At 42.3% G+C, this 21810-nt stretch overlaps 1 protein-coding gene across 2 annotated transcripts; it reads right to left on the bottom strand.

Annotated features, from left to right (window-relative positions):
• Nucleotides 1-466: 466 nt before the first annotated feature.
• LOC134353427 (aristaless-related homeobox protein-like) lies at nucleotides 467-12811 on the bottom strand. Of its 2 annotated transcripts, none has more exons than XM_063061459.1 (5): nucleotides 12501-12811; nucleotides 11773-12244; nucleotides 10876-10921; nucleotides 8597-8877; nucleotides 467-1253 (listed from the first exon to the last, which is right to left on the bottom strand). In XM_063061459.1, exons 1-5 carry the CDS (start codon nucleotides 12697-12699, stop codon nucleotides 1028-1030), a joined length of 1224 nt encoding a protein of 407 aa, XP_062917529.1. In that variant the 5' UTR covers nucleotides 12700-12811; the 3' UTR covers nucleotides 467-1027. The 2 variants fall into 2 exon arrangements, with proteins under 2 accessions (XP_062917529.1, XP_062917530.1); XM_063061460.1 differs by having other exon boundaries at nucleotides 11773-12235.
• Nucleotides 12812-21810: the final 8999 nt, after the last annotated feature.

Here is a 21810-nt window from a genome sequence, read left to right as displayed (position 1 = left end):
ACTCTCTCTGTAGATGCTCAAGTGTTTCCAGTTTATTTTCTGTATTAGTTTCAGATTTCCAGCACTCCATTGAGGACATCTTCAAATGGTAATGTTCAAAGAAGGCAGCATCCATAATTACAGACCCTCTATCATGCACGACATGACCTCATCTCATTGCCACCATTAGAGAGGAGGTGCAGGAGTCTGAAGAGAAACATTGAACATTTTAGGAACAGCTTCCTCCCTCCTCCAGCAGATTTCTCAATGCTCTGTGAATGCATGTACACCACCTCACCTTTTTGCTCTCTTCTTGCACTAATATTTAGTTTTTTCATATTTCTAATTGTAATGTGTGGTAATTTTTAAATGTATTGTATTGCTGTCACAAAACAACAAATTTCATGATATATATCAAATACCTGATTCTGATTCAATGTAAAGAATGACCTCTCATAACCAGCAGTATCATTGACACCATCATTAAATCAACATTTATTTGTATAAATCTCATAAACCACAAGGGACACATTACTTACTGTTAAAATACTATAATTCTGTTGTACCATTATATAAATTAAATAGATCTTCATCAGTAGTGATCTGTGTACTAAAACTCCTATCTATACAGATACAAGCCCTAAAGAAAGACATCTTTCCCCCCCAGAAGCGATATTACAGCCTTGAATGTACATGGCATCTCTTCAACAATGACTTTGGCTTTTTTTTTTCAAAAACAATGTTAACAACAAGGCAGCTCTGCATTAGAGATTTCTAGATGTCAAATGTGACTGAAGATCACAGACACAAGGGTTTATTAAGTTAAAACAAAGCCTATATAATTGTCTGCCCACCATCCCAGATAAGTGGCAATGCAACGTGACTTGCTATTATCTGGACTCTCCCCCCAAAAGTTTCAATGCATTTGTAAGTAGCAGCCATTTCTTGATAGGTGCATCTGGGGTCAGTCTCTTGAGGTGCTTTCTCTTTCAGTATCGGCCTTCTGGCCACTGTACTACAGTCCCATTGTTAAAGGGCTGCTCGCCTCTTAACAGACCTGTTTGCCTGTATTTGTCAGATTAGGGAGCAAGCTGATGGGAGGGCTGTGTGTTGCATGTTCTTTAGCTTTCAGTCTCAGACTGGCGATGCTGCTGGACTTTCTGTCCATGGCTGTCGAGTGCGAGTGAGCTGGGAAGACACCAGGGTCCACCGCAGAGACTGAAGGCTTCACAATCAGGGATGTCGCCATCAGAGGGTTCATTGTCGTGATGAACCTGAAAACCACAAATTTAATAAGCTGAAGGAATAAAGCACAATAGATTCTGATCACACCCTCCCCACAGTGTCCACATTGTACACTGACAAAGCAAATGCACCTTACTTATTTTAAGAGATACAGCATGGAACAGACCCTTCTGGCCCAATGAGTCACACCACCCCACAACTCACCTATTTAACTCTACCCTAACGGAAAATTTACAGTGACAAATTTACCTACCAACTGGTAGGTCTTTGGATAGTGGGAGGAAACTGGAGCACCTGGAGAAAACTCAAACACTCACGGGAAAAATGTACAAATTTTCTTCCACAGGATGTCAGAATTAAACTTCCAATTCCAGAGTGCCCTGAGCTGTAATAGCATTGCTCTAACCACTGCGATACTTTGATGTCTCTAGCTGGTGAATGTACTGTAAAATATTAAAGAGTCTGGTGAGATCTGTAAAGTAAGAAGTAGTATAGTTTCAGGTGATTGATCTAGAGGTATACAAAATCATGAGGACCACAGGTAAGGCCATGACGTCATGGAACATTTCAGCACAGATAAGAGACCTTTGGTCCAATGAGTCTGTAGTTGTCCACTCACCTAGCCCAATTTCCAGTGCTTTCCCAAATCCATCTAAGTCCCACCCCTTCATATATCTACTAAGTGTGTCTTAAATGATGTCATTGTACCTGCCTTAATCACATCCCCTGGCAGCTGGTTCCATATACTTACCACTTGAAAAAGTTGCAAAACTGATCCACACATAGCCTCACTAACAGCTTACTATATTGTCCATCTCCAATATTCAATGCTATGAAACATCAACTCCTTCCAGCACAGGGGAGTCTATAATCAGAGGTATCAGCTGTCCCTAATAAAGTCGTCACTGAGTGTATGTTCGTGATTTTTTGCTGCTGTAGCCCATCCACTTCAAGGTTGTGCATTCAGCGATGCTCTTCCGCACACCACCCGTTGTAGCGTGTAGTTATTTGAGTTACTGTCACCTTCCTGTCAGTTTGAATTAGTCTGGCCCTTCTCCTCTGACCTCTCTCATTAACAACATGTTTTCACCCACAGAACTACCACTCACTAGATGATTTTTGTTTTTTGCCCCAGTCTCTGTAAACCCTAGAGAGTGTTGTGCTTGAAAACCCCAGGAGATCAGCAGTTTCCAAGATACTCAACCACACTGTCTTTCACCAACAATTATTCCACCATGGTCAAAGTTACTTAGATCACATTTCTTCCCCATTCTGATGTTTGTTCTGAAGAAGAACTCTTGAGAATGTCCATATGCTTTTATGCATTGAGTTGCAGCCACATGATTGGCTGATCAGATACTTGCATAACAAACAGGCATGTCTAATAAAGTAGCCATGCAGTGTACAGCATGCTAACAGGTCTTTTTGTCCCTTTGAGCCTAGGCAATCCATTTACACCCATGTGTCTAACTGACCTGCTTACCCAAATGTCTTTGGACTTTAGAAGGAAACCAAAGCACCTGGAAAAAAACCCACGTGGAAACATGGAGAATGAACACTCTCCTTACAGACAGAGGTGGAATTGAACTCTGGTTGAGGATGCTGTAATAGCATTATAGTCAGGTCGCTCGTCTGAGTGCTTCTGGTACCATGTAACCCAGTACTACCTGTCACATGGTCGGGTAGTCAGCGACTAAACCGGCTCCCCCACCAGGCCTGCCTGGTGAGGAGGGTGGCTAGACCCTGCAGGACAAAAAAACAAGACATGTCAAAGGGCGGATGAACACTCTCATAGGGTCAACGGCCATCTAGCAGACACGTGCCGTGAAGCATGGAAAGGGCATCCCTTGCATTGAAGCTTGATCTGGGCATTCACTGCAACAGAACTTCCCCCAGCCATCTTGGACCCCACCATGCTGCTGGATCCGGGAGGGGATATCAAGAGGGTGGACCTGGACCTGTGCAACCTCCTACTCACCTAAAATCCATTCACGCACACACAGTTCCTTTCTGAGGAGTGGGGTACCAACTCCACCAACTGACTGAAAGGAACTATCATCATGGGATGGGGAGGGGGAGAGGGAGAGGGAGAGGGAGAGGGAGGGGGAGGGGGAGGGGGAGGGGGAGGGGGAGGGGGAGGGGGAGGGGGAGGGGGAGGGGGAGGGGGAGGGGGAGGGGGAGGGGGAGGGGGAGGGGGAGGGGGAGGGGGAGGGGGAGGGGGAGAGGGAGAGGGAGAGGGAGAGGGAGAGGGAGAGGGAGAGGGAGAGGGAGAGGGAGAGAGAGAGAGAGAGAGAATGAGAATTATGCCAACCACTGTGCTATTGTACCTGTCTACACTTAGGCATGTACGTGGGTAGGAAAGGATTAGCGAGATATGGGCCAAATACAGGCAAGTGTGATGAGCTGAGGTATGCATCTTGTTTGGCATGGATAAGATGGTCTGAAGGGTCTGTTTCCCTATCACTTTACAGCGCCAGTCACTCATGTTCAGCACTTGGAGATGAAATGTTTTGCCCTCTCCACACAGTTTCCCACTGACCTGTTAGTTACCATCCAATTTCTTCTTTAAAATAAAGAACAAAAATATTAATAAAATGATAGGGATAAAACCAATTATTGCAGTAGATGAGTTAATAACCTTCCATTTATTATAAATCAAACTTTTGCTCAGATGTGAATACAATTTATGTCAATGATAAAGCATTTAATGTTAAGACTGCAAATATTCCTTGCGTTTGTAAACACAAGAGATTCTGCAGATGTTGGAAATCCAAAGCAACAGACACAACACACAAAATGCTGGAGGAACTCAGCAGGTAAGGCAACATCTATGGAAAGGAAGAAAGAGCTGATGTTTCAGGCTAAGACCTTTCATCAGGACTGGAAAGGAGGAGAAGAGCCCAGATTAAGAAGGCGAGGAGGATGGGAAGGAGTTCAAGTTCCAAGGAGGAACACATGGCTGTGATAGTGAGATTGGGTGAGCACATGGTCAAAGAGTTGGAGAGAAGCAGAGACCACAGAAGGGGCTTAGTGACAGAGAGTCTCACTGAACTAATGTTAAAGAGAAGATTTAAGCTTCTTCAGGGTAGGCATACCTCAAAGAGACTTCACAGTGGAGCAACAAATCATAAACATAAGAGATCGTGCAAATGCTGGAAATCTGAGCAACAAACACAAAATGCTGGAGGAACTCAACAGGTTAGGCAGCATTTATGGAAAAGAATAAACTGTCAATGTTTTGGGCTGAGAACAGTACTGATGAAGTGTTTTTGCTAGAAACATTGACTGTTTATTAATTTCCAAAGATGCTGCTTGACCTGCTGAGTTCCTCCAGCATTTTATGTGTTATCCTACATTTGAAAAAACACATTTGTCTACTTGACATAAAATATTTTGCAATTTTTGGATGTAGATCAGTAGATCAAGCTGACCTGTTTTACTTCTGCTGAACCGTTCCCTAGAACCTTGCTACAAAATATATGAACCCAAGCACTCTGATCTGCTGAGAAGATTTTGTTCCTCACTGGGAAGAACAGCAATGGATATACTCTGGACTGGAGTAAAATTCTGCGATGACCTGGATATTGTTTGTTCTGCAATCTGACTAAACTTTCCTTCAGGGACAATTACCCTTTGCAAAGTGATTGGTATGTGACACTACCTCTACAAACCATTTCAGGGCGCCCAGGTAGAGTAGTGGTTAAAGTGATGCTACTCAGCTCAGGTCTTTCAGGGTTTGGAGGTTAATTCCGGTGTCATCTGTAAGGAGTTTGTACATTCTCTCTGTAAACTGTGTGGTTTCCTCCAGGTGCTTCGGTTTCCTCCCTAAGTCCAGACGTACCAGTTAGTAGGTAATTGTACTGTGAATAGGTTACAGTTAAATCAGTGGGTTAACAGGCAGTGCTGGAAGGACCAGTTCCACACTGTATCTTTAAATTAATAAAGTACACCCACTAGTATAATTTGGAAACTTCTGTGCTGTAAAATTTACAAAGAATATAATGGGAAACTACAAAAAAAAAGACATACTTTGTTTCATTAACAGGGAAGAAAACCTTTAAGATGGAGGTGGGCTGTATTTGAGTAATACAAATTATTTGGACAATTACAGACTAATACCACTACCATATTTCCATATTACTAATAGTTACATTAGTCATGTCTCCCCAAACGATCCTTTACTCCCAGTTGAAGGAAGGTCAGTGAGTTCCTGATGGGCAAAGGAAACGCTTCAAAGATAACATCAAAATCAGCCTGAAGAAATTCAACATTCCATCTAAAAACTGGGAAGACATTGCACTCGATAGATAGACCTCAAGGAAATCTGTTCAAAAGGGAGCTGCACTACGTGAGAACGAACTCCGTTGTGCCGCAGAAAAAGGACAGACTGAACAACCAAAAGACCCAAACACTATCCACACCCACCACTTGCTCTTTTCCACACTGCACCAGAATATGTGACTCCCAGATCTGTCTCGACAGCCACCTGAGGACTCACCAACTGACAACCCGCAAGGAGAAGATCATACTCAACTCGAATGATCAGACTACAATTGTTACTTAATAGAAAGTAACTAATTGAAATTACTACCATACTTTCTAGATAGCAAATAGTTATCTAGTAGGCATAGAGATTTGACTGTGCATCATAATTGGGCATAAAAAGCAAATACAGGTCGACCTTCACTAATCCGACTACCTGTAATCCGGTTCCTTTGGTAATCCGGTTCCTTTGATATTCCGGCACTGATTATGCTAATTCATCATTTTCACTAATCCAGCAGTCCTCAGGTCCCAATGGTGCCAGATCAGTGAAGGTCGACCTGTACTTAATTTACAAAACAGAGGAAATTTGCCCTTATTCAAAGAGTTGTTATTTATTGGATTGATGACCCTGCTTTGGGCAGTAACAGACGAGGCAAAGTTATGGTGTTATTCATGGAACCTTAACAACAGAGAAAGAGTTTAAATGACTCATGGGGTCGCTGCCACTTCTCTGTAGGACAATACCCTCTTGCGACCCTCCGCTGGTTGGTTTGACTATGGATTTTAAGTCCTAGCTGTCTATGTATATGTAAACCAGTATGCAAGCCAAGGCAGTACAGTATGGAGAGCAACCTGTTACCCACGTAGCAGGCTCCCTTTCCACATGCAACTGATGAATCCAAAGGAACGGCAGAGACCGATATCGTATGGCACCAGCGGCACTTGCAGGAGTTGACAGTCATCGTTGAACTGCATTCAGGACTCCAGCTGGAATTTCCTCGGGGTTTATTCTCAAAGCCTTCCCCATGAGTAGGTGTAGCACAAGGTGGTGGAGGGTTGAGATCAGAGCTTTCCTTCTCCTAGATGAACTGCCAACCACAGCTGGTGAGTCCCATCTGCCCAAAGCGACTGGTTTTAAGGTGCCAGTAACCTGCCTTTGTCCCTTCTGTCAGTAGAAATGGTTGCATCAGGATTAGTAGCTAAATCACATGTGAAGGTCTGAAGCTGGATTTAGGAGTCAGAGGCTATTTGAGATGCACACCATTGGCAGCACTTAGTAGGTAGTGGGAGCTCATCATCACTACCCCTCCCAGCTAGAACAACCTTAAAGTCAAGTTATCTGTCTGCATCCCCATCTCTCCATCTCCCATCCACTTTCCTTTGAAAACCATGGCATAATCAAAACGATTTAAATCAGAGAATCAAGAGTATGTTTTTCATTTCAATAATAATAGAATTCAGATTTCTATCAACTGCAGTTTTTCTTCGATTAAAAAAAAAAGCAAAAAATAAATTAAATATTGGGGCTTTGAAAGCTATCACTCCATTTCCGCCTGTTAATTTCTCAAAGCATGGGCTTCTTTGTATGCATTTTCAGTGTAATTTTAACCACATCCTAATAGCCTTCCATTAATCTAAAGATACATTGTCATGAATTGCAAATTTACTGTATATTTGACTCAATCAATTAATAAAACATCAAGGGCACATATACAGAAAGGTGCCAGAAAAAGGTCAATAACAAAAAAGGTCCCACCTACCCCACTCATGGACTGCTGGTCCCAATCCTGTTAGGGAGATGGCCGTGTAGCAACTACGTCAGGACCACCAGCTCAGAAACCGTTATTTTCCTTAGGCACCAAGGCTGATCAATACCTTCACCCACTAACCAACCCCTTCACACCCACAACCATCACTACTTTATCGTTTCCTGTCAGTTACCTTATGTATAAACACTCCTATGCCGAGCATCAATTAATGGATATATAATCAATGTGTATAAGCATTCTTATGTATTGAAATGTGTGTCTTTTACTGTGTTTTTTATATTATTGTAGGTGTTTTTTTTTGTGCTGCAATTATTTCGTTTGGCTTTACACTTGTGTCAGTGAAAATGACATTAAAGTATCTTGAATGACTCTAAAGAGGGGCTAGTTAATTGAAACATGGCAATATTGTACCCACATCTTCAACTTAAAACAACAGATGCAGTAGCTATGATCCAGTCTTGAATTACTTTCGTTGAATTTTAATGGCCACGAATCGTAAATGTTGGGATTTCACGCAAATTTGAATGAGAATTTGCAGAAGCCGTGTCACGTGTTCGTCTTAACTCCGATGTCGAGATGATAATGCCTTTATTAAGGTATTGCTCAGACCGCACTTGGAATGCTGTGAGCAGTTTTCAGGTGAGTTTTGGACTAAGAAAGGATGTGTTGGCATTAGAGAGGGTCCAGAGTAAGTTCATGAGAATAATCCCTGGAATGAAAACATATAAGGAGCGTTTGTTGGCTCTGGGTATGTACTTGCTGGAGTTTGAAAGAATGAGTCAGGATCTCATTGAAAACCTGTCGAATATTGAAAGTCCCAGATAGAGTGGATGTGGAGAGGATGCCTCCTATAGTGGGTGAGTCTAGGACCACAGGGCACAGCCTCAGACAAGAGGGATGTGGATTTAGAACAGAAATGAGGAGGAATTTCTTTAGCCAGATTGTGTTGAATCCATGGAATTCATTGCCACAACTGCTTGTGGATGCCAAGTCACTGGAGATATTTAAAGCGGAGGCTGATAGGTTCTTGGTTAAAGACACCAAAGGTTACGGTGAGAAGGCAGGAAAATAAGGTTGAGAGGGTTAATAAGTCAGCTACGATGGTACAGCACAGCAGACTGAGGAGTTGAATGGCTCAGTTCTGCTCCTCTGCTTTATGACTTTGTTATAAACAACGGAGTAATGTTTACTCCAGTGTTTTCCTTAGAGGGAAAAACCCTGCATTATTTGCGTGTTAAATTAAGCACGTACTTTATAAACACAACGGTCTAACATCGAACAGTCATGACAATTAGTGTTTAAAATGTGAGAACGGATCCCGAAGTGTTTATACCAACCTTCCAAAGTGTGGGTTGAGTAAGGGGTGTCTGAAGAAAGTGGTCCCGATGAAGGTGCTGATTCCTAGCTGGGCTGCTGGGCTGTAGGCGTTGGTACCTGTCGCCGCGGAAAGAGCAGGGATAGATGATGACCTCCAGCTCGACTCCAAGCCAGTGGACTGGGCCAACGGCACGTCCAGGTAGAGCCCCAGAGGGCTGGTCAGAGACAAACCGTGCGGATGGCTCAGGCTTCCCGCCTTCTCACGCTTCCGCCACTTGGCTCTGCGGTTTTGGAACCACACCTAGTACGGAACAGCAGTGTAAGAGCGTCCAATTAGTCAAAGCTCGCCAAGAAACTGCGCACCCCGAGCAAGACCACAACCATCCAACCACACCCTGGATGCATTTCCAATCATTGTCGAGTATTGGAAATAAACTGGTCTTCATTGTACGTCACTAAAGCGTTAAAAAGTTAGATTCTGAATGATATGATTAGGAAAGCGCTAAATTTTCCCTCCGGAGAACCAAAATAAATAAAAAATAATCATTAATAAAACAAAAAATGCTGCAAACACTTAGCGGGTCAGTGAGTGTGGAGCAGAGTTTCCGGTCGACGACTCTTTATTTGACTCAACAACTGTTTCTTGAGAAACGAACACAAAATGCTCGAGGAATTCAGCAGGTCAGGAGGCAAAGATTAAACAGTCTACGTTTCTGGCCGAGATCCCTCGAGGACTTTACTTTTCTCTCCACACACGACCTGCTAAATGGTTCCTGTATTTTCAGCCTCTTTAAAGATTTCCAGTATCTGCATTTTATTTTCATCAACTTTTAAATAGGGGTTATTTATTTTAAAATAATTAACTTGCCATTGGCTGAATTATCTGTACTATGAGAAGTTCTAATTAATGTGCCGGTGTACAGAACCACAGATTTAAGATAATTGCCAAATTGTTTTTTAGTGCTTCCAAAGAACTCCCTATCCGCTGGTGGTTCATGCATTGCTAGGATATTCCAACCCAGATTACACAGGTGTGCGATCCCCAACATTTAAATTCCCTTATATGTTCTCTTCAACACAAACCGAAATGAAATTTCGAAGGTAGACGCAAACGCCGCGGGTTACCCCAGTTCCTAATCGAGGTGCCCATTCTTGAAATCAGCGGGAATCTTAGGTTACCCAAAGACGTCGAACATCTCCAGCGATTTATTTGAAATTAGCGCGTGTTTAAAATGGACCCGAATTGTTGCTAAATTTCCAGAGCGAAGATGCACTCTATGGGCAGGGAGCCTTACGCGAAGGTTGCCTGTTCAGATATCAGGCTATTTCTAAGTGTAGAATTTTAACACGATATATCAGAAATTAAACGTCTTGGTACGTGGGTGTAACAACAATCACAGAACGCGCGAACAAACTTGACAGTTATCGATACTTAATTTATCCTTGTGGATGAATTAATTCCGTCTCAGCTTTTTAAAAAAGTTTCTTCCCCTTTGCCATCAGATTTCTGAATGGACAATGAATTTATAAACACTACCTCAATTCCTCTCTTTTCGCACAACTTAATTTATATCGTATTGTAATTTATAGTGTTTTATTACGTATTGCACTGTACTGCTGGCGCATGACATGCCAGTGATATTAAACCTGATTCTGATTCAAATTCTGTGATAGTTACGATGCAGTAGTACGTGCTTCACCAAACAAGGGGGTATGACAGTAAAACCTTATTATTTGTTCTTAAATAAATATATAGACTTATGCTATAATAACTGGATTTATTTTACCGTCTTAATTACTTATTTGCGATAAGGCGAAAATCGTTGAAATTCTCATTTGCCCACCAAGGCAAGGGGTTATGTTTTAATTAAATAAACTTGTCCAGACAGCCCAGTGCCGGTGTTGCTGGACGCCAGATGGTTTTTGTTCCCGGACACTCCCCAGAGCCCTTTGTAACTTCATCACTCCCTGGAGATCTGAAAGTGAGTGAGGCATCGTACTTCACGAGTTGCCGCAGGAATGGCGAATGTGTGACTTAATCTGATGGAACAAATGGATATTTAAATTCTATGGTTTAAAACTGGTTTCATTTTCTCCCTAACTCCCTCACGAAGATCTCTCCGATTTAGATGTTTACAACATGGTGTACAATCTGAAGATTTAACGAGCACGTCGAATATCGTCTAAGGACCATTCCACACGCCGTTATCTGCAGGAGCAAATTAACGCAATTTTGCATCTGTCACTGGCTCCGCGATTTAACCCCGCCATGCCAAATTAAAGGATTAAGAACACACACCTGGACCCGCGCTTCGGTTAAATCGAGTCGCATTGCCAGGTCTTCCCTGCGAAGAAACACAGAACATTATTATCCACCTTTATATTGTAGACACAACACTGCAATGTCCAGCTGACTTTAAATTAAACTGACTTGCCCAGTGCTTTCGCCAGTTTTCTTGACTCAGATTCCCAAAACGGGCAGGATCAGAAAATAGGTGCTTTCCATGCTATTTCGGTGCTGAGCATTTATTTGTTTATATTTTAAACCAGCGAATATTTTAGTCGATATATTTAACAAAGTAACTTCATTTTAAAATGTTACAATTTGGTCACTTAATCCGTTACCAGTTACCGTGACTCCATCGAAACGGTAATAAACCCCCGAGAGAAGGGGTAGAGATTTTTTAAAAATGTGGTGTATTTTTAATCATGTTTTTATGTTAAATGCAGCCTACTTTTTAAACGATTTAGAAATTACCTCTCAATCTGGGAGGCTCAATTTTGTTTTGCTATATATTTTTGTAAGAGAGATTTATAAACTTTCTTTTGTGTAGTTTTCCATTGAATTTCTTTCTTCTGCTATGATACCCTCAGCAAGAAAATGTAGTATTTGGTGATGTATATACTTTGATAATAAATTTACTTTGAACTTTGATTCAAAAATTACCTCATTTTGTCAGACACAATATATGTTATTGTAAGAGAGACTTACAAACTTTAGCGAGAACTTTTATACGGGCTGAATTTTAATCAACCTGTTTTGAAAATTCTTATTCATTTCCTTGTGATGTGGTTTGGTTTAATGTAGAGCCGGAGTTGATTAACTTTGGTTCTTTCAGGAGCCGCTGAGGGTAGGGCTACTGATATTGCGGGTGCTGGCAGTCGCCCACAGTTTCCTGCGCTGAGCTCCAGTTACCTTGTGAAGACATCGGGGTAGTGGGTTTTCCGGAAAGCTCTCTCCAACTCCTCCAGCTGAAAGTTAGTGAAGGTAGTTCTGTAGCGACGCTGTTTCCGTTTGAAAGACCCGTCCTCCTGTTCACTTACGCAAGGGAAGTACTGAAGATTCGTGCTTTCCCCGACACACTCCCTCTGATCCGCGACTTCTTTCGACCTCTCCTCATCAGCTCCCGTTCCCAGTGACTGGTTTTCCGAGACTCTTCCTCTCTCCCCACAAGTTTTCGCACCCCGTTCTCCTAACATCGAAGGCAAAGCGTTTTCCACCGGCGGTAAAAGCTTCACATCGCCCCGTCGCTCCCCCTGTGTCGGCACGGGGCTGGTATCGGTTTTCGTTTCGCTCGAAGGAAATTCATCGCCCTTGACTCCCCCTCGTCCCGAGCGTGTGTGTTGAAGCCAACCCCGTTCTTGGTTCCTGATGCCTGCTGAATGATCTCAAGAAAAAAAATAAAATTTAATCATAATAATTCACCTGGATTAATTCCATACAATTGCAAAAAAGTAATTTGCGTAAACATTTTAACTATGTGGCGCATTTCCCCCTTTTTTTAAGCATTGCTGTTTTAGAAATATTAATTGTACAATACAAAGCACAATTCCGGCAATTCTTCACAAACGAATGGACAGAATTATTTTTTTTGAGGGGGGAGTACAAGAAGGCTTGTTCGGTAGGAAGCCCTACCAACTTACCCGCATTTTCCTCGATTTCCCCCTGAAGGTTTCTGACGCCAGGTGAGGGAGCATCACCCCGTTTGACAGGCCGACTGGTGCGCCCTAAGATACTGTCAATGAGATAGGAAGATAGCAGAGGAAAAGGCTGAGGCTTCTCAGTAACGGCGGCATCCAAGCTCCCCGGACAAGGCGGCGAGCTGTTCCCTTGAGTTTGCATGGCGCTCCCGCTTCTCCGCAAATGTCAGAAGACCAACTTTCCCCCCGAAAGCATCAACATGTCTAACGAGCGCATTAATGACGCTCTGCAATTTGTGCGCGCACCACTTTAAGTAAACATCTCCAGCCACACTTCCCATTGGTACATAGTGTGACCAGCGAGATATCATTACATAACCCAAAATCTGCGATGGATCTCTCCTTTGCAAAGACCTTAATATAAATCAGCTAACTGACACGAACCATATTATGAGTTTCATCGGGCACGTTTTGGCTCAGAATCAGAATTAAGTTTAATACCACTGACGCATGTCGAAATTTGTGGTTTTCTGGCAGCAGTACATTGCAACACTTAAAAATATAAAATGAAATAAGTAGCGCAAAAATAGTGACGGGGATTAAATTGAAATTAGCTCTATGCCTGGTAAAATTACACCTCTCCATGTACGTTTTATTTAAGTGCATTTATCAACCATTCTCAAAATGACACCTACGTCTATAGCGGTTAGCGCAATCACCGGTCGGAGTTCGATTCCCACCACTGTCTATGAGGAGTTTATACTTTCTCCTCGGGTCCGCGTGGGTTTCCTCCGGGCGCTGCAGCTTCCTCCCAGATTCCAAAGGGTTAGTTGTGGACGTGCTATGTGGGCACCTGAAGCATGGCAACACTTGTTACTATACTGCACTGTAAACATTTAAACTGCTTTAAATGATGCTGTTTATATTGTAAATACATGCTGGTATTTATGTATTTATGCACATTTTATTCCATATCCATAACTTAACCTCCAACTTTATTAGCTTTTTTATTTGTATATAATTCTTAATTTTGTGTACAACTTCTTATCCTTTATAATAGTTGCATGTTTTGGTTGTGTGTTGTGCCTTGACCAATACTCTACAGCAAATTCATAATACATTTAAATGTATGAGGTGAATAAAGTTGATCCTTAAATATCCTTATGAAAATATTGACACAGGGATCAAGTACTAAGATACCATGTACACACAACAGATCCTACAGATGCCAGAAATCTTGAGGAACTCGGCACTTCATGTAGTATCTATGGAGGGAATAACAGTCGATGTTTTGGACATTGATTAAAATGAGAGGGGAAGGAAGCTGAGGGGAATGTTCTTCACACAGAGGGTGATGAATATCTAAAACGTGCTGTCAGAGGAAGCTGTATGAAGCGAGTATACTTACAATATTTGAAAGATGTTTGGACAGGTACATGAATAGTAAAGTTTCAGAGGGATTTCAAAGTTCGAAGTCCAAAGTTCAATTTAAATTTATATAAGTACTATCTGTTTCCATACACTACCTTGACATTCATTTTCTTGCAGGCATTTACAGGAAAAATAAAGGTTATAAGGGTCTAACCTGTATGTTATAGAATAGTGCAAGTACTTTGGCCCACAATGTTGTTCCAACCTTTTAACTTAATCCAAAATCAATCTAACCCTTCCCTTCCACATAGCCCTCCATTTTTCTTTTAGCCACGAGCCTATCTAAGAGTCTGTTAAATGTCCCTAAGGTATCTGGCTCTACTACTGCCCCCGGCACCCTTGTAAATTTTCTTTGTACTCTATTAAAAAAAAGTCAAAGTAAATTTATTATTAAAGTACATTGGGTGCCACATAGCATTGCAGTTAGCATGACGCTATTTCAGGTCAGGGTGTCAGAGACTGGATTTCATTCCGGTGTTTCCTGTAAGGAGTTTGTACGTTCTGCCCATGAACTATGTGAGTTTTCTCTGGGTACTCTGATTTCCTCCCATCTACCTTAAGATTCATTTACCCCCAGGTATTTTCAGCCAAGAAATGAATAAAAAACTGAAGCTTATTAATATATGGAGTGACTGGACAGGCTTGGGACTATATTCCAAGAAAGTAATGCTGGAGATCTAGTCCCCCCCCCCCCCAAATTAACCATGCTCTTGGTGACATGGGCAGGTTCAAGGGGCTACAAGATCCACTCCTGTTCCTAATTCTCACGCTCTGGAATCTGCTTAAGTGTTGTGTGGAAGACCACAGACAAGATTCTGAATGTTCACTAATTTTGATGGAACTTAAGATGGATAGAGCAATGACAGAAGGAATTTAATCCTGAAAAATGTGAGTTGATGCCTTTTATCAGATCTAATTATACTAGGAAATACATAATGGTAGGACTCATGGAAGTACTGTGTCACAAGCACGGATTCAGCAGCACAGCAAATTCGGCAATTACGCTCATGGATATGCACGTGTCAGCTAATTATTATTTCATTGTGATAGTATTTAACTCCATTCATTCCGTCGTAGTATTTATCGAGACTTGGACACAGCAACGCTTTGCTGCCTGCTTGCATTCCATCTTGCTTGAGAAATTGGACTGTCGAGTCAGCTGACTCTGAAGACTAGCGGTATTCGTTTTATTCTTAGTTGTTCTTTTCAGCCACAGTTTAGGCTTTGTTTTCCATTTGAGAGTTTTAGTTAACAGCCCTGTTTGGCCTAATACGCATTGTTTTCTTTTCTCTTTAATACTGTTCACATTAAAGTCTGTGAACTATCGACCTGCTTTAGTCTCTCACTTTGCACTTGGGCCATATCTGAACCTGGTGACATACTGGGAAACAAAGAGATCTTATACATGTCCAAGGGTCCTTGAAATGTCATGGTCTGGTCCGTAAAGTCCGCATTCCGGTTCACGGTCCGGTCCATCGATCCTTAATTCCAGGTTTTCCAGTTTTCCCTGGTTCCATTGGGACACCTGATTCTCGTTTCGGACTGGAGATAAAAACCTCTGCAAACCAGGGATTGGGTGCTGGACTGTTTTCTCTCTCTCTCGCTCCCTCTCCCTTCCCATCTGATCCCCGTCTGAAACTTATCTGCAACCTTCATCTGCAACTTCATCAGTATCCCCGTCAAGTTCAACCGCCAGAGTGAGACTGGAGTCTTGCCACGCCAATATAAGGAACTATCTATTGTTGAGTTGGGAACTATCTCTTTGTGTCCCTGTGTTTAGTGTCCATGTCAAAGACGAGTCCTGGCCCTAGGTCCTGTTCCCAAGGAGGGGTCCTGGCTCTGTGTTCCATGTTCCTGTGCTCCAAGACCAAGTCCAGGCGCCGTGTTCCAGCCCTGTCCAAGTCTGAGCTTCGTGTCCTTATTCAGTTCTGGTGCCTTGCCCAGCCCAGGAGTTCCTCGTCCAGCCCGGTGCTGGAGATTCCTCGTCCTGTGCTGGGGTACCTCGTCCTGTCCTTGCCAAGATCCTAGTCCTGAGTCCTAGCCTAGACCCGAGTTCCGGGTTCTTGTCCAGGCTCTGGTTCTGGAGTTTCGTGTTCCTAGTCCAGGCTCCTTGTTCCTAGTTCCACGTTCAGGTCCCGTGTTTCTAGTCCAAGTCCTTGCCCAGGTCCTGAATCCTAGTCTCGTCCAGGGCCTGTGTCTGGGTCCAGCGTCATTTCTTCCTGACTCACCTTGCTATCTCGATAACCTAGTCCTGTTCCTAGTTCTTCAGTGTCTGTGTCTTGCATTTGGGTCCACTATCAACACCCACCTTATAACATGAAAGTACTAGTACAGGCATATAGGGAGAGCATTCTGATTGGCTGCATCATTGCCTGGTATGAAGTTTCCTATGCATTAGATCAAAAGAGGCTGCAGAGGGCTGTAGGGACAGCCAGCTCCATCATATGCACACAACTGTCAAGGACGTCTTCAAGAAGTGGTATCTCAAGAAGACTGCATCCATGCTGAAGGACACTTACCATCCAGGACACACCCCCTTTTCATTACTACCATTGTGGAGGAAGAGGCTGAAGCTCACACTCAATATTTTAGAAACAGCTTCCTCTCCTCTGCCATCAGATTTCTGAACTGTCCATGAACACCACATCACCATTCCTCCTTTGCACCATTTATTTTTGTGACTTATAGTAACTTCTGTGTTTTGCACAGTATTGCTGTCACAAAATAATAAATTTCATGACATACGTCAGTGATAGGAAACGTGATTCTGATTCTGAAGTCTGATTCTATACAGGCATATAGGATACTATCTGGAGGCAGAATGTCAGAACAGGAAGGTTCATGTTATACATTGGGTAGGTAACAGTCAACTACCATGTAGAGTTCTATTCATGATAGGATATATTTCTTCCTAATGAAAGAAGTCACTCTGCCAACTGGCTTCACATGCCGATTGTTTTTTTTCTTATTTGTGTTTACCTATCTCCTCCAAGCTTCTGTCTCAACCCTCCCAACCTCCCTATACCACTTTGTCACCTCCACCCATCACCTCCCAGCTTCTGGCACTATATCCACTCTCTCCTCTTGTATCTGCCTATCACCCTCCCCTAATCTGGTTCTACCTATCACCTTCTAGGCATCGTCTCACCCCTCCCTCAAAGTTTCAAAGAACATTTATTATCAAAGTATGTATACAGTATACAACCCTGAGATTTGTCATTCCGCAGGCAGCCACCAAACAAAGAAACACCATGGAACCCATTTAAAGAAAGCATCAAACACCCAACATGAAAAAAGGAATAACTCATGTAAACAGCAAAATGCGAGCAAATAACAGAGGATAACTGCGGGGTCCCTGAGAGGATGCAGGAGTGACAGCCACTGTGTCAGTTCAAAATGCCTTGATCAAATTACGTTAAAAGCAAAAAATAACCAGAAACACAGGGAACATGAACCACAGAGTTCCCCAAAAATGAGTCGACCACCATAGAGTGCTTTCAGCACTGAGGACATTAAAAATTAGACTGTAAAGTCCCCTGAAAACAGTCTCACAGCTACGAGCCCCGCCACCAAGGTGAGCAAACCTGCACCCTTCCCCAGCAGCAGCGAGACGTAGACCAGTCAAACACAGGCTCACAGCTTTGAAAACCCACTCACCTTCTGCCTTCATTTGATTTCAATCTTACTCGACACTTCAATCAGAAAGTGGAGCCATCCATAGGTTCACATTCTGTCATTAAGAAACAAGGGCCGCACACTCTGCTCCCACTCCAGGAGATACCCACCAGATCGCTCAATAAGTCCAAAACATGTCAACAAAATGGAAATTACAGGCTGAGATCAAATGCAATTCAAGAGGAGAAGCATACTTAAAAGAAGAAGAAAACGTACAAGTAGTTTTGTGAGCTGTCTGCAAGATGTCACCACTGGTCATGTTGATCACTGGCACCGTCTTGTCTTGCCTCTCACTTTTAGAAACTGGCTCTTTTCCCTCAACACTCTCAACCCGATGTAGGGTCTCAACCTGAATCATTGATCATCGTTTTGCTTCCACAGATGATGTCTGAGCCAGAGTTCTTCCAGCAGTGTGCTTCTCGCTCCAGATTCCAGCATCCACAGTCTCTTGTGTTCTCATAGGAAAGAGGAGATTGCATTGGAGAGGATTCAGAGGAGGTTCAGTTATTATTCTAAATACATACAGTACTGTATATGTCACCATATACAACACAGAGATTCGTGGCCTAAGGTAGAAGGAGATGAGTTAGTAACTTCAGACTTTCTGCATAATCAAAGAGTTGAACTGCATGTGCATGTAACGAGATCTGCCTAACTCATTACCTTCTACTTTAGGCCATGAACTTATCAATCACCCCTGCTGTGGACCACTTCTAAAGGTCCAAGACGCTGACTTTTGCAAAGAAGGGATCCGTATGCTCCACGACCACTGGACTAAGTGTGTAAATGTGGTGGGGGACTATATTCAAAAATAAATGTGCTAGGTTTTCTAAAATTGACTCTTTATACCTTAGGCCACAAACTTATCAATCACCCCTTGTAGGTACAGTATATTAAACATATTGAAAGGTGCAATTGAGCTAACAGAAATATCTGGGAAATCAACGAGCAAAGAAAATAGATCATAATGCAATAAAGGGAAAACTTATCACAGAATTTACTTAAAGGCTGAAGAAAATCTGCCGAGCCCAGCTCAATAGTAAAAATATAGCATAGGCAATGAACCCGTTTTGCTGCACCCATATTAACATATTCTTTGTTCATAATATCTTTTTCCCGATCTGATCAAGAATACAGAATAAAAGGCAAATTCAAGATAATAAATGCAGAAATACCTAGATAAATCAGAAACAATCCAACACATTACAGCATCCAGCAACTGGTTATGTCAATAGGCACAATCTAGAAGCAAACATCAAATCAATAAAGTCATGCATTAAAATACAAACTCATAAAAGGCTCCATATGCTATTATAAATACAAGACTGATCCAGTTGTAGACTCAGGGTCCTACAAATTATATTACGACTGATCCACTGCTACATTGGAGAATCCATACTCACCCTCTAGATGTAATATAAAAGAATGTTGTTGTTGTTCGTCCAACGTCGATGTTGATGAGGACCTCGACACCATTTTAATGCTGTCAAGACTAGCACGTGATTTGGATTTAAGTGAGGGAGAGCTGCGCAGCGTCAGCCTCACTCTCTCTTCCCAATTCCCATCTGGATCCAGTAGCAAGACAGACTCGAGACGGCTGGAGATGGGACGAGGCGCAGTGGATGACCAGGATGCCTTCCATGTCTTGTCCTACTCTACACGTTCCACGATGTTTGCAGAGATTCCTTCTTGACAGTTGGACCTTCCATTGGTCTCGTCCGCTCAATCTGCCGGAGTCTGTTTTCACATGCAAGAACAACCTAATTTATAGATATAGACATTCCAAACACTCATAACGTACAGTAATAAGGGAAAACACCAAAAATATACTGAATTATAATAAGAAATTGAAAGACTGAGGAACATGAACTGTCTATACATTTTCTCAATACAGGTTTCCCCCGCCATCCGAAGGTACAGCATTCCTATGAAATAGTTCATAAGCCAAAATGTCATAAAGCGAAGAAGCAATTACCATTTATTTATATGGGAAAAATTTGTGAGCGTTCGTAGACCCAAAAATAACTTACCAAATCATGCCAAATAACACATAAAACCTAAAATAACAGTAACATATAGTAAAAGCAGGAATGATACGAGAAATACACAGCCTATATAAAGTAGAAGTACTTTTCCACAATCATTACTGCACTGTTCTGCGTAGCGAAAATCTCGTGCAAGTGCTGTCGGCAAAAACACGGCGCAAGTGCTCTCCAGTAAACTTTAAGCTATGAAGCTGCCAAATCATACCAAATAACACGTAAAAATACGCAGCCGATATAAAGTAGAAATAATGTATGTACATTGTAGTATCACTTACCGGAATTGGTTCAGCGCCGAGCACACTGATGATGATGTGTTAGACTGAGTCGTAGCAGGTTGGGTGGTGCAGTGGCCCCACTCTCCAGGCTGCCGACAGATATTGAACCGCGAAGCATGCAGGGGTGCAGCGGTAGCCAGGAGGCACCCAGCACATCTTTAAGAAAAAAGCCGAAATAAACATGCTAATTAATTAGGTGCCACCCGGCACATAATTGTTGGCCCAGATCAGTGCTGATTTCCAATTGCGTCGTCTCTGATCTGGGCTGACAATTACGTGTCGGGCGGCACCTAATTAATTAGCATGTTTATTTCGGCTTTTTTCTTAAAGATGTGCTGTGTGCGTCCCGGCTACCGCTGCGTTCTCCGCGAATCGCGGGGTGGTGGGACACTGGGGTGTCATCTCGTCGTCTGTTTCCATTAGAGCAGGCAGCTCCTCTTCTCCTATGACTGCCCACCTCGATGTCGAAGGTCGAGGTTCGTCGTCTGCTGTGGTTGATGCGGAAGGCTTGCTTGACTGCTGAGTCTCGCGCATTTTTCTATCATACAGTTCTTTGCAAGGACTCAAACCATCCTGCAAATATCCCCTAAACCTACGTACCCTTTCAAAATTTAAGTCGTACTTTATCATTGCAGCGAAAATCTCATGCAGTTGCTTCACGTTCAGTTCCTGGACGACTTCACTTCCGGTCTGTTTGCTACTGCATTCAGTTTCAATTGTTATCCTTTCCTCTTCCAGTTGCATCAGCTCTTCATCTACCAGTTCTTGGTCATGGGATGCCAAAACCTCTTCAACATCATGTTCGTCAGCTTCCACATGCCAAACTCACTTATTCCTTACTTCGTTCACCATGATCGAAACGCTTAATTATGTCTAGTTTTATGCTAAGTGTAACACCCTTATGAGTTCTTTCAGGCTTTTCCAATACCTTAGAACTCATCTTGCTAACGACTGCTCATAGGCACTTTTAAGCAATGCCGGCGAGAATGCAGTTCCGAATCCGGGGGACAGCGGCTGCTCAGGGCGCACGCTGCTTTTTTTTTGTAACAGTGAAAACACCTTCTGAAAGCGAAAACAGGGTACTAATGTATGTCTTTCGTAACGATGAGGGTTTGTAAAGCGAACGTTTGAAAAGCAGGGGACACCTACAGAAATATGTACAGCTGGTTTCATCCTAAACTAACTACACCATGGCATTAAACAATTAGGCCTATGCAGTATTATTTATGTCAATATCAAGAAAATCACAATACTAAACACAACTAGAATACTCCAAAAGTACTTAACCATTGAGAAATGAGTGCGCTTGGCTATGCCCCTACCTCAGGTTTTACCAGCTTGAACAGAGAAAAAATAAAATACAATAACAATAATAGTAATGAATAATGATCAATCAAATGAGAACACCAAAATGGCAGAAGACACGAATGAAACAAAATTGAAAACTAAAGAAATAACTCGCCTAATAGAGTATAAAAGGGATAACCTGAGCAAGGAAGTTGAGAGATAAGCTAAGGAAAAACACAACAAATGTATGGACTATACAAGATATGATCAGCATTACAAAAGCATTGTAGAACTTATAGATACACTAAAACAAAAAGTTGATGCATACAACACCAAACTAAACACATAAACGAAATGCACCAGACATAGAAAACAGAATTATCAGTCGAGGAACAATGAAAAAGGTTTATATGGAATATTTAAAGTAAATTCAATACATCAAAATTTTAACAGGCCTAACACAGAATTACCAACAAACTCAGAGATAATGAACTTTTGGTCTAATATCTGGCCAAACAGGATGATGATCGATCACCGAGCAAGCTGAATCAGGGAAGAGAAAGAATGCACTCACACAATTTAAGACATACAAACACTTGA

Source organism: Mobula hypostoma, chromosome 10 (genome assembly GCF_963921235.1).
Source record: "Mobula hypostoma chromosome 10, sMobHyp1.1, whole genome shotgun sequence".
In the NCBI taxonomy this organism is placed as follows: domain Eukaryota; kingdom Metazoa; phylum Chordata; class Chondrichthyes; order Myliobatiformes; family Myliobatidae; genus Mobula; species Mobula hypostoma.
Note: the sequence above shows the minus strand (reverse complement) of the source record. Positions and strands in the feature narration are given on the sequence as shown.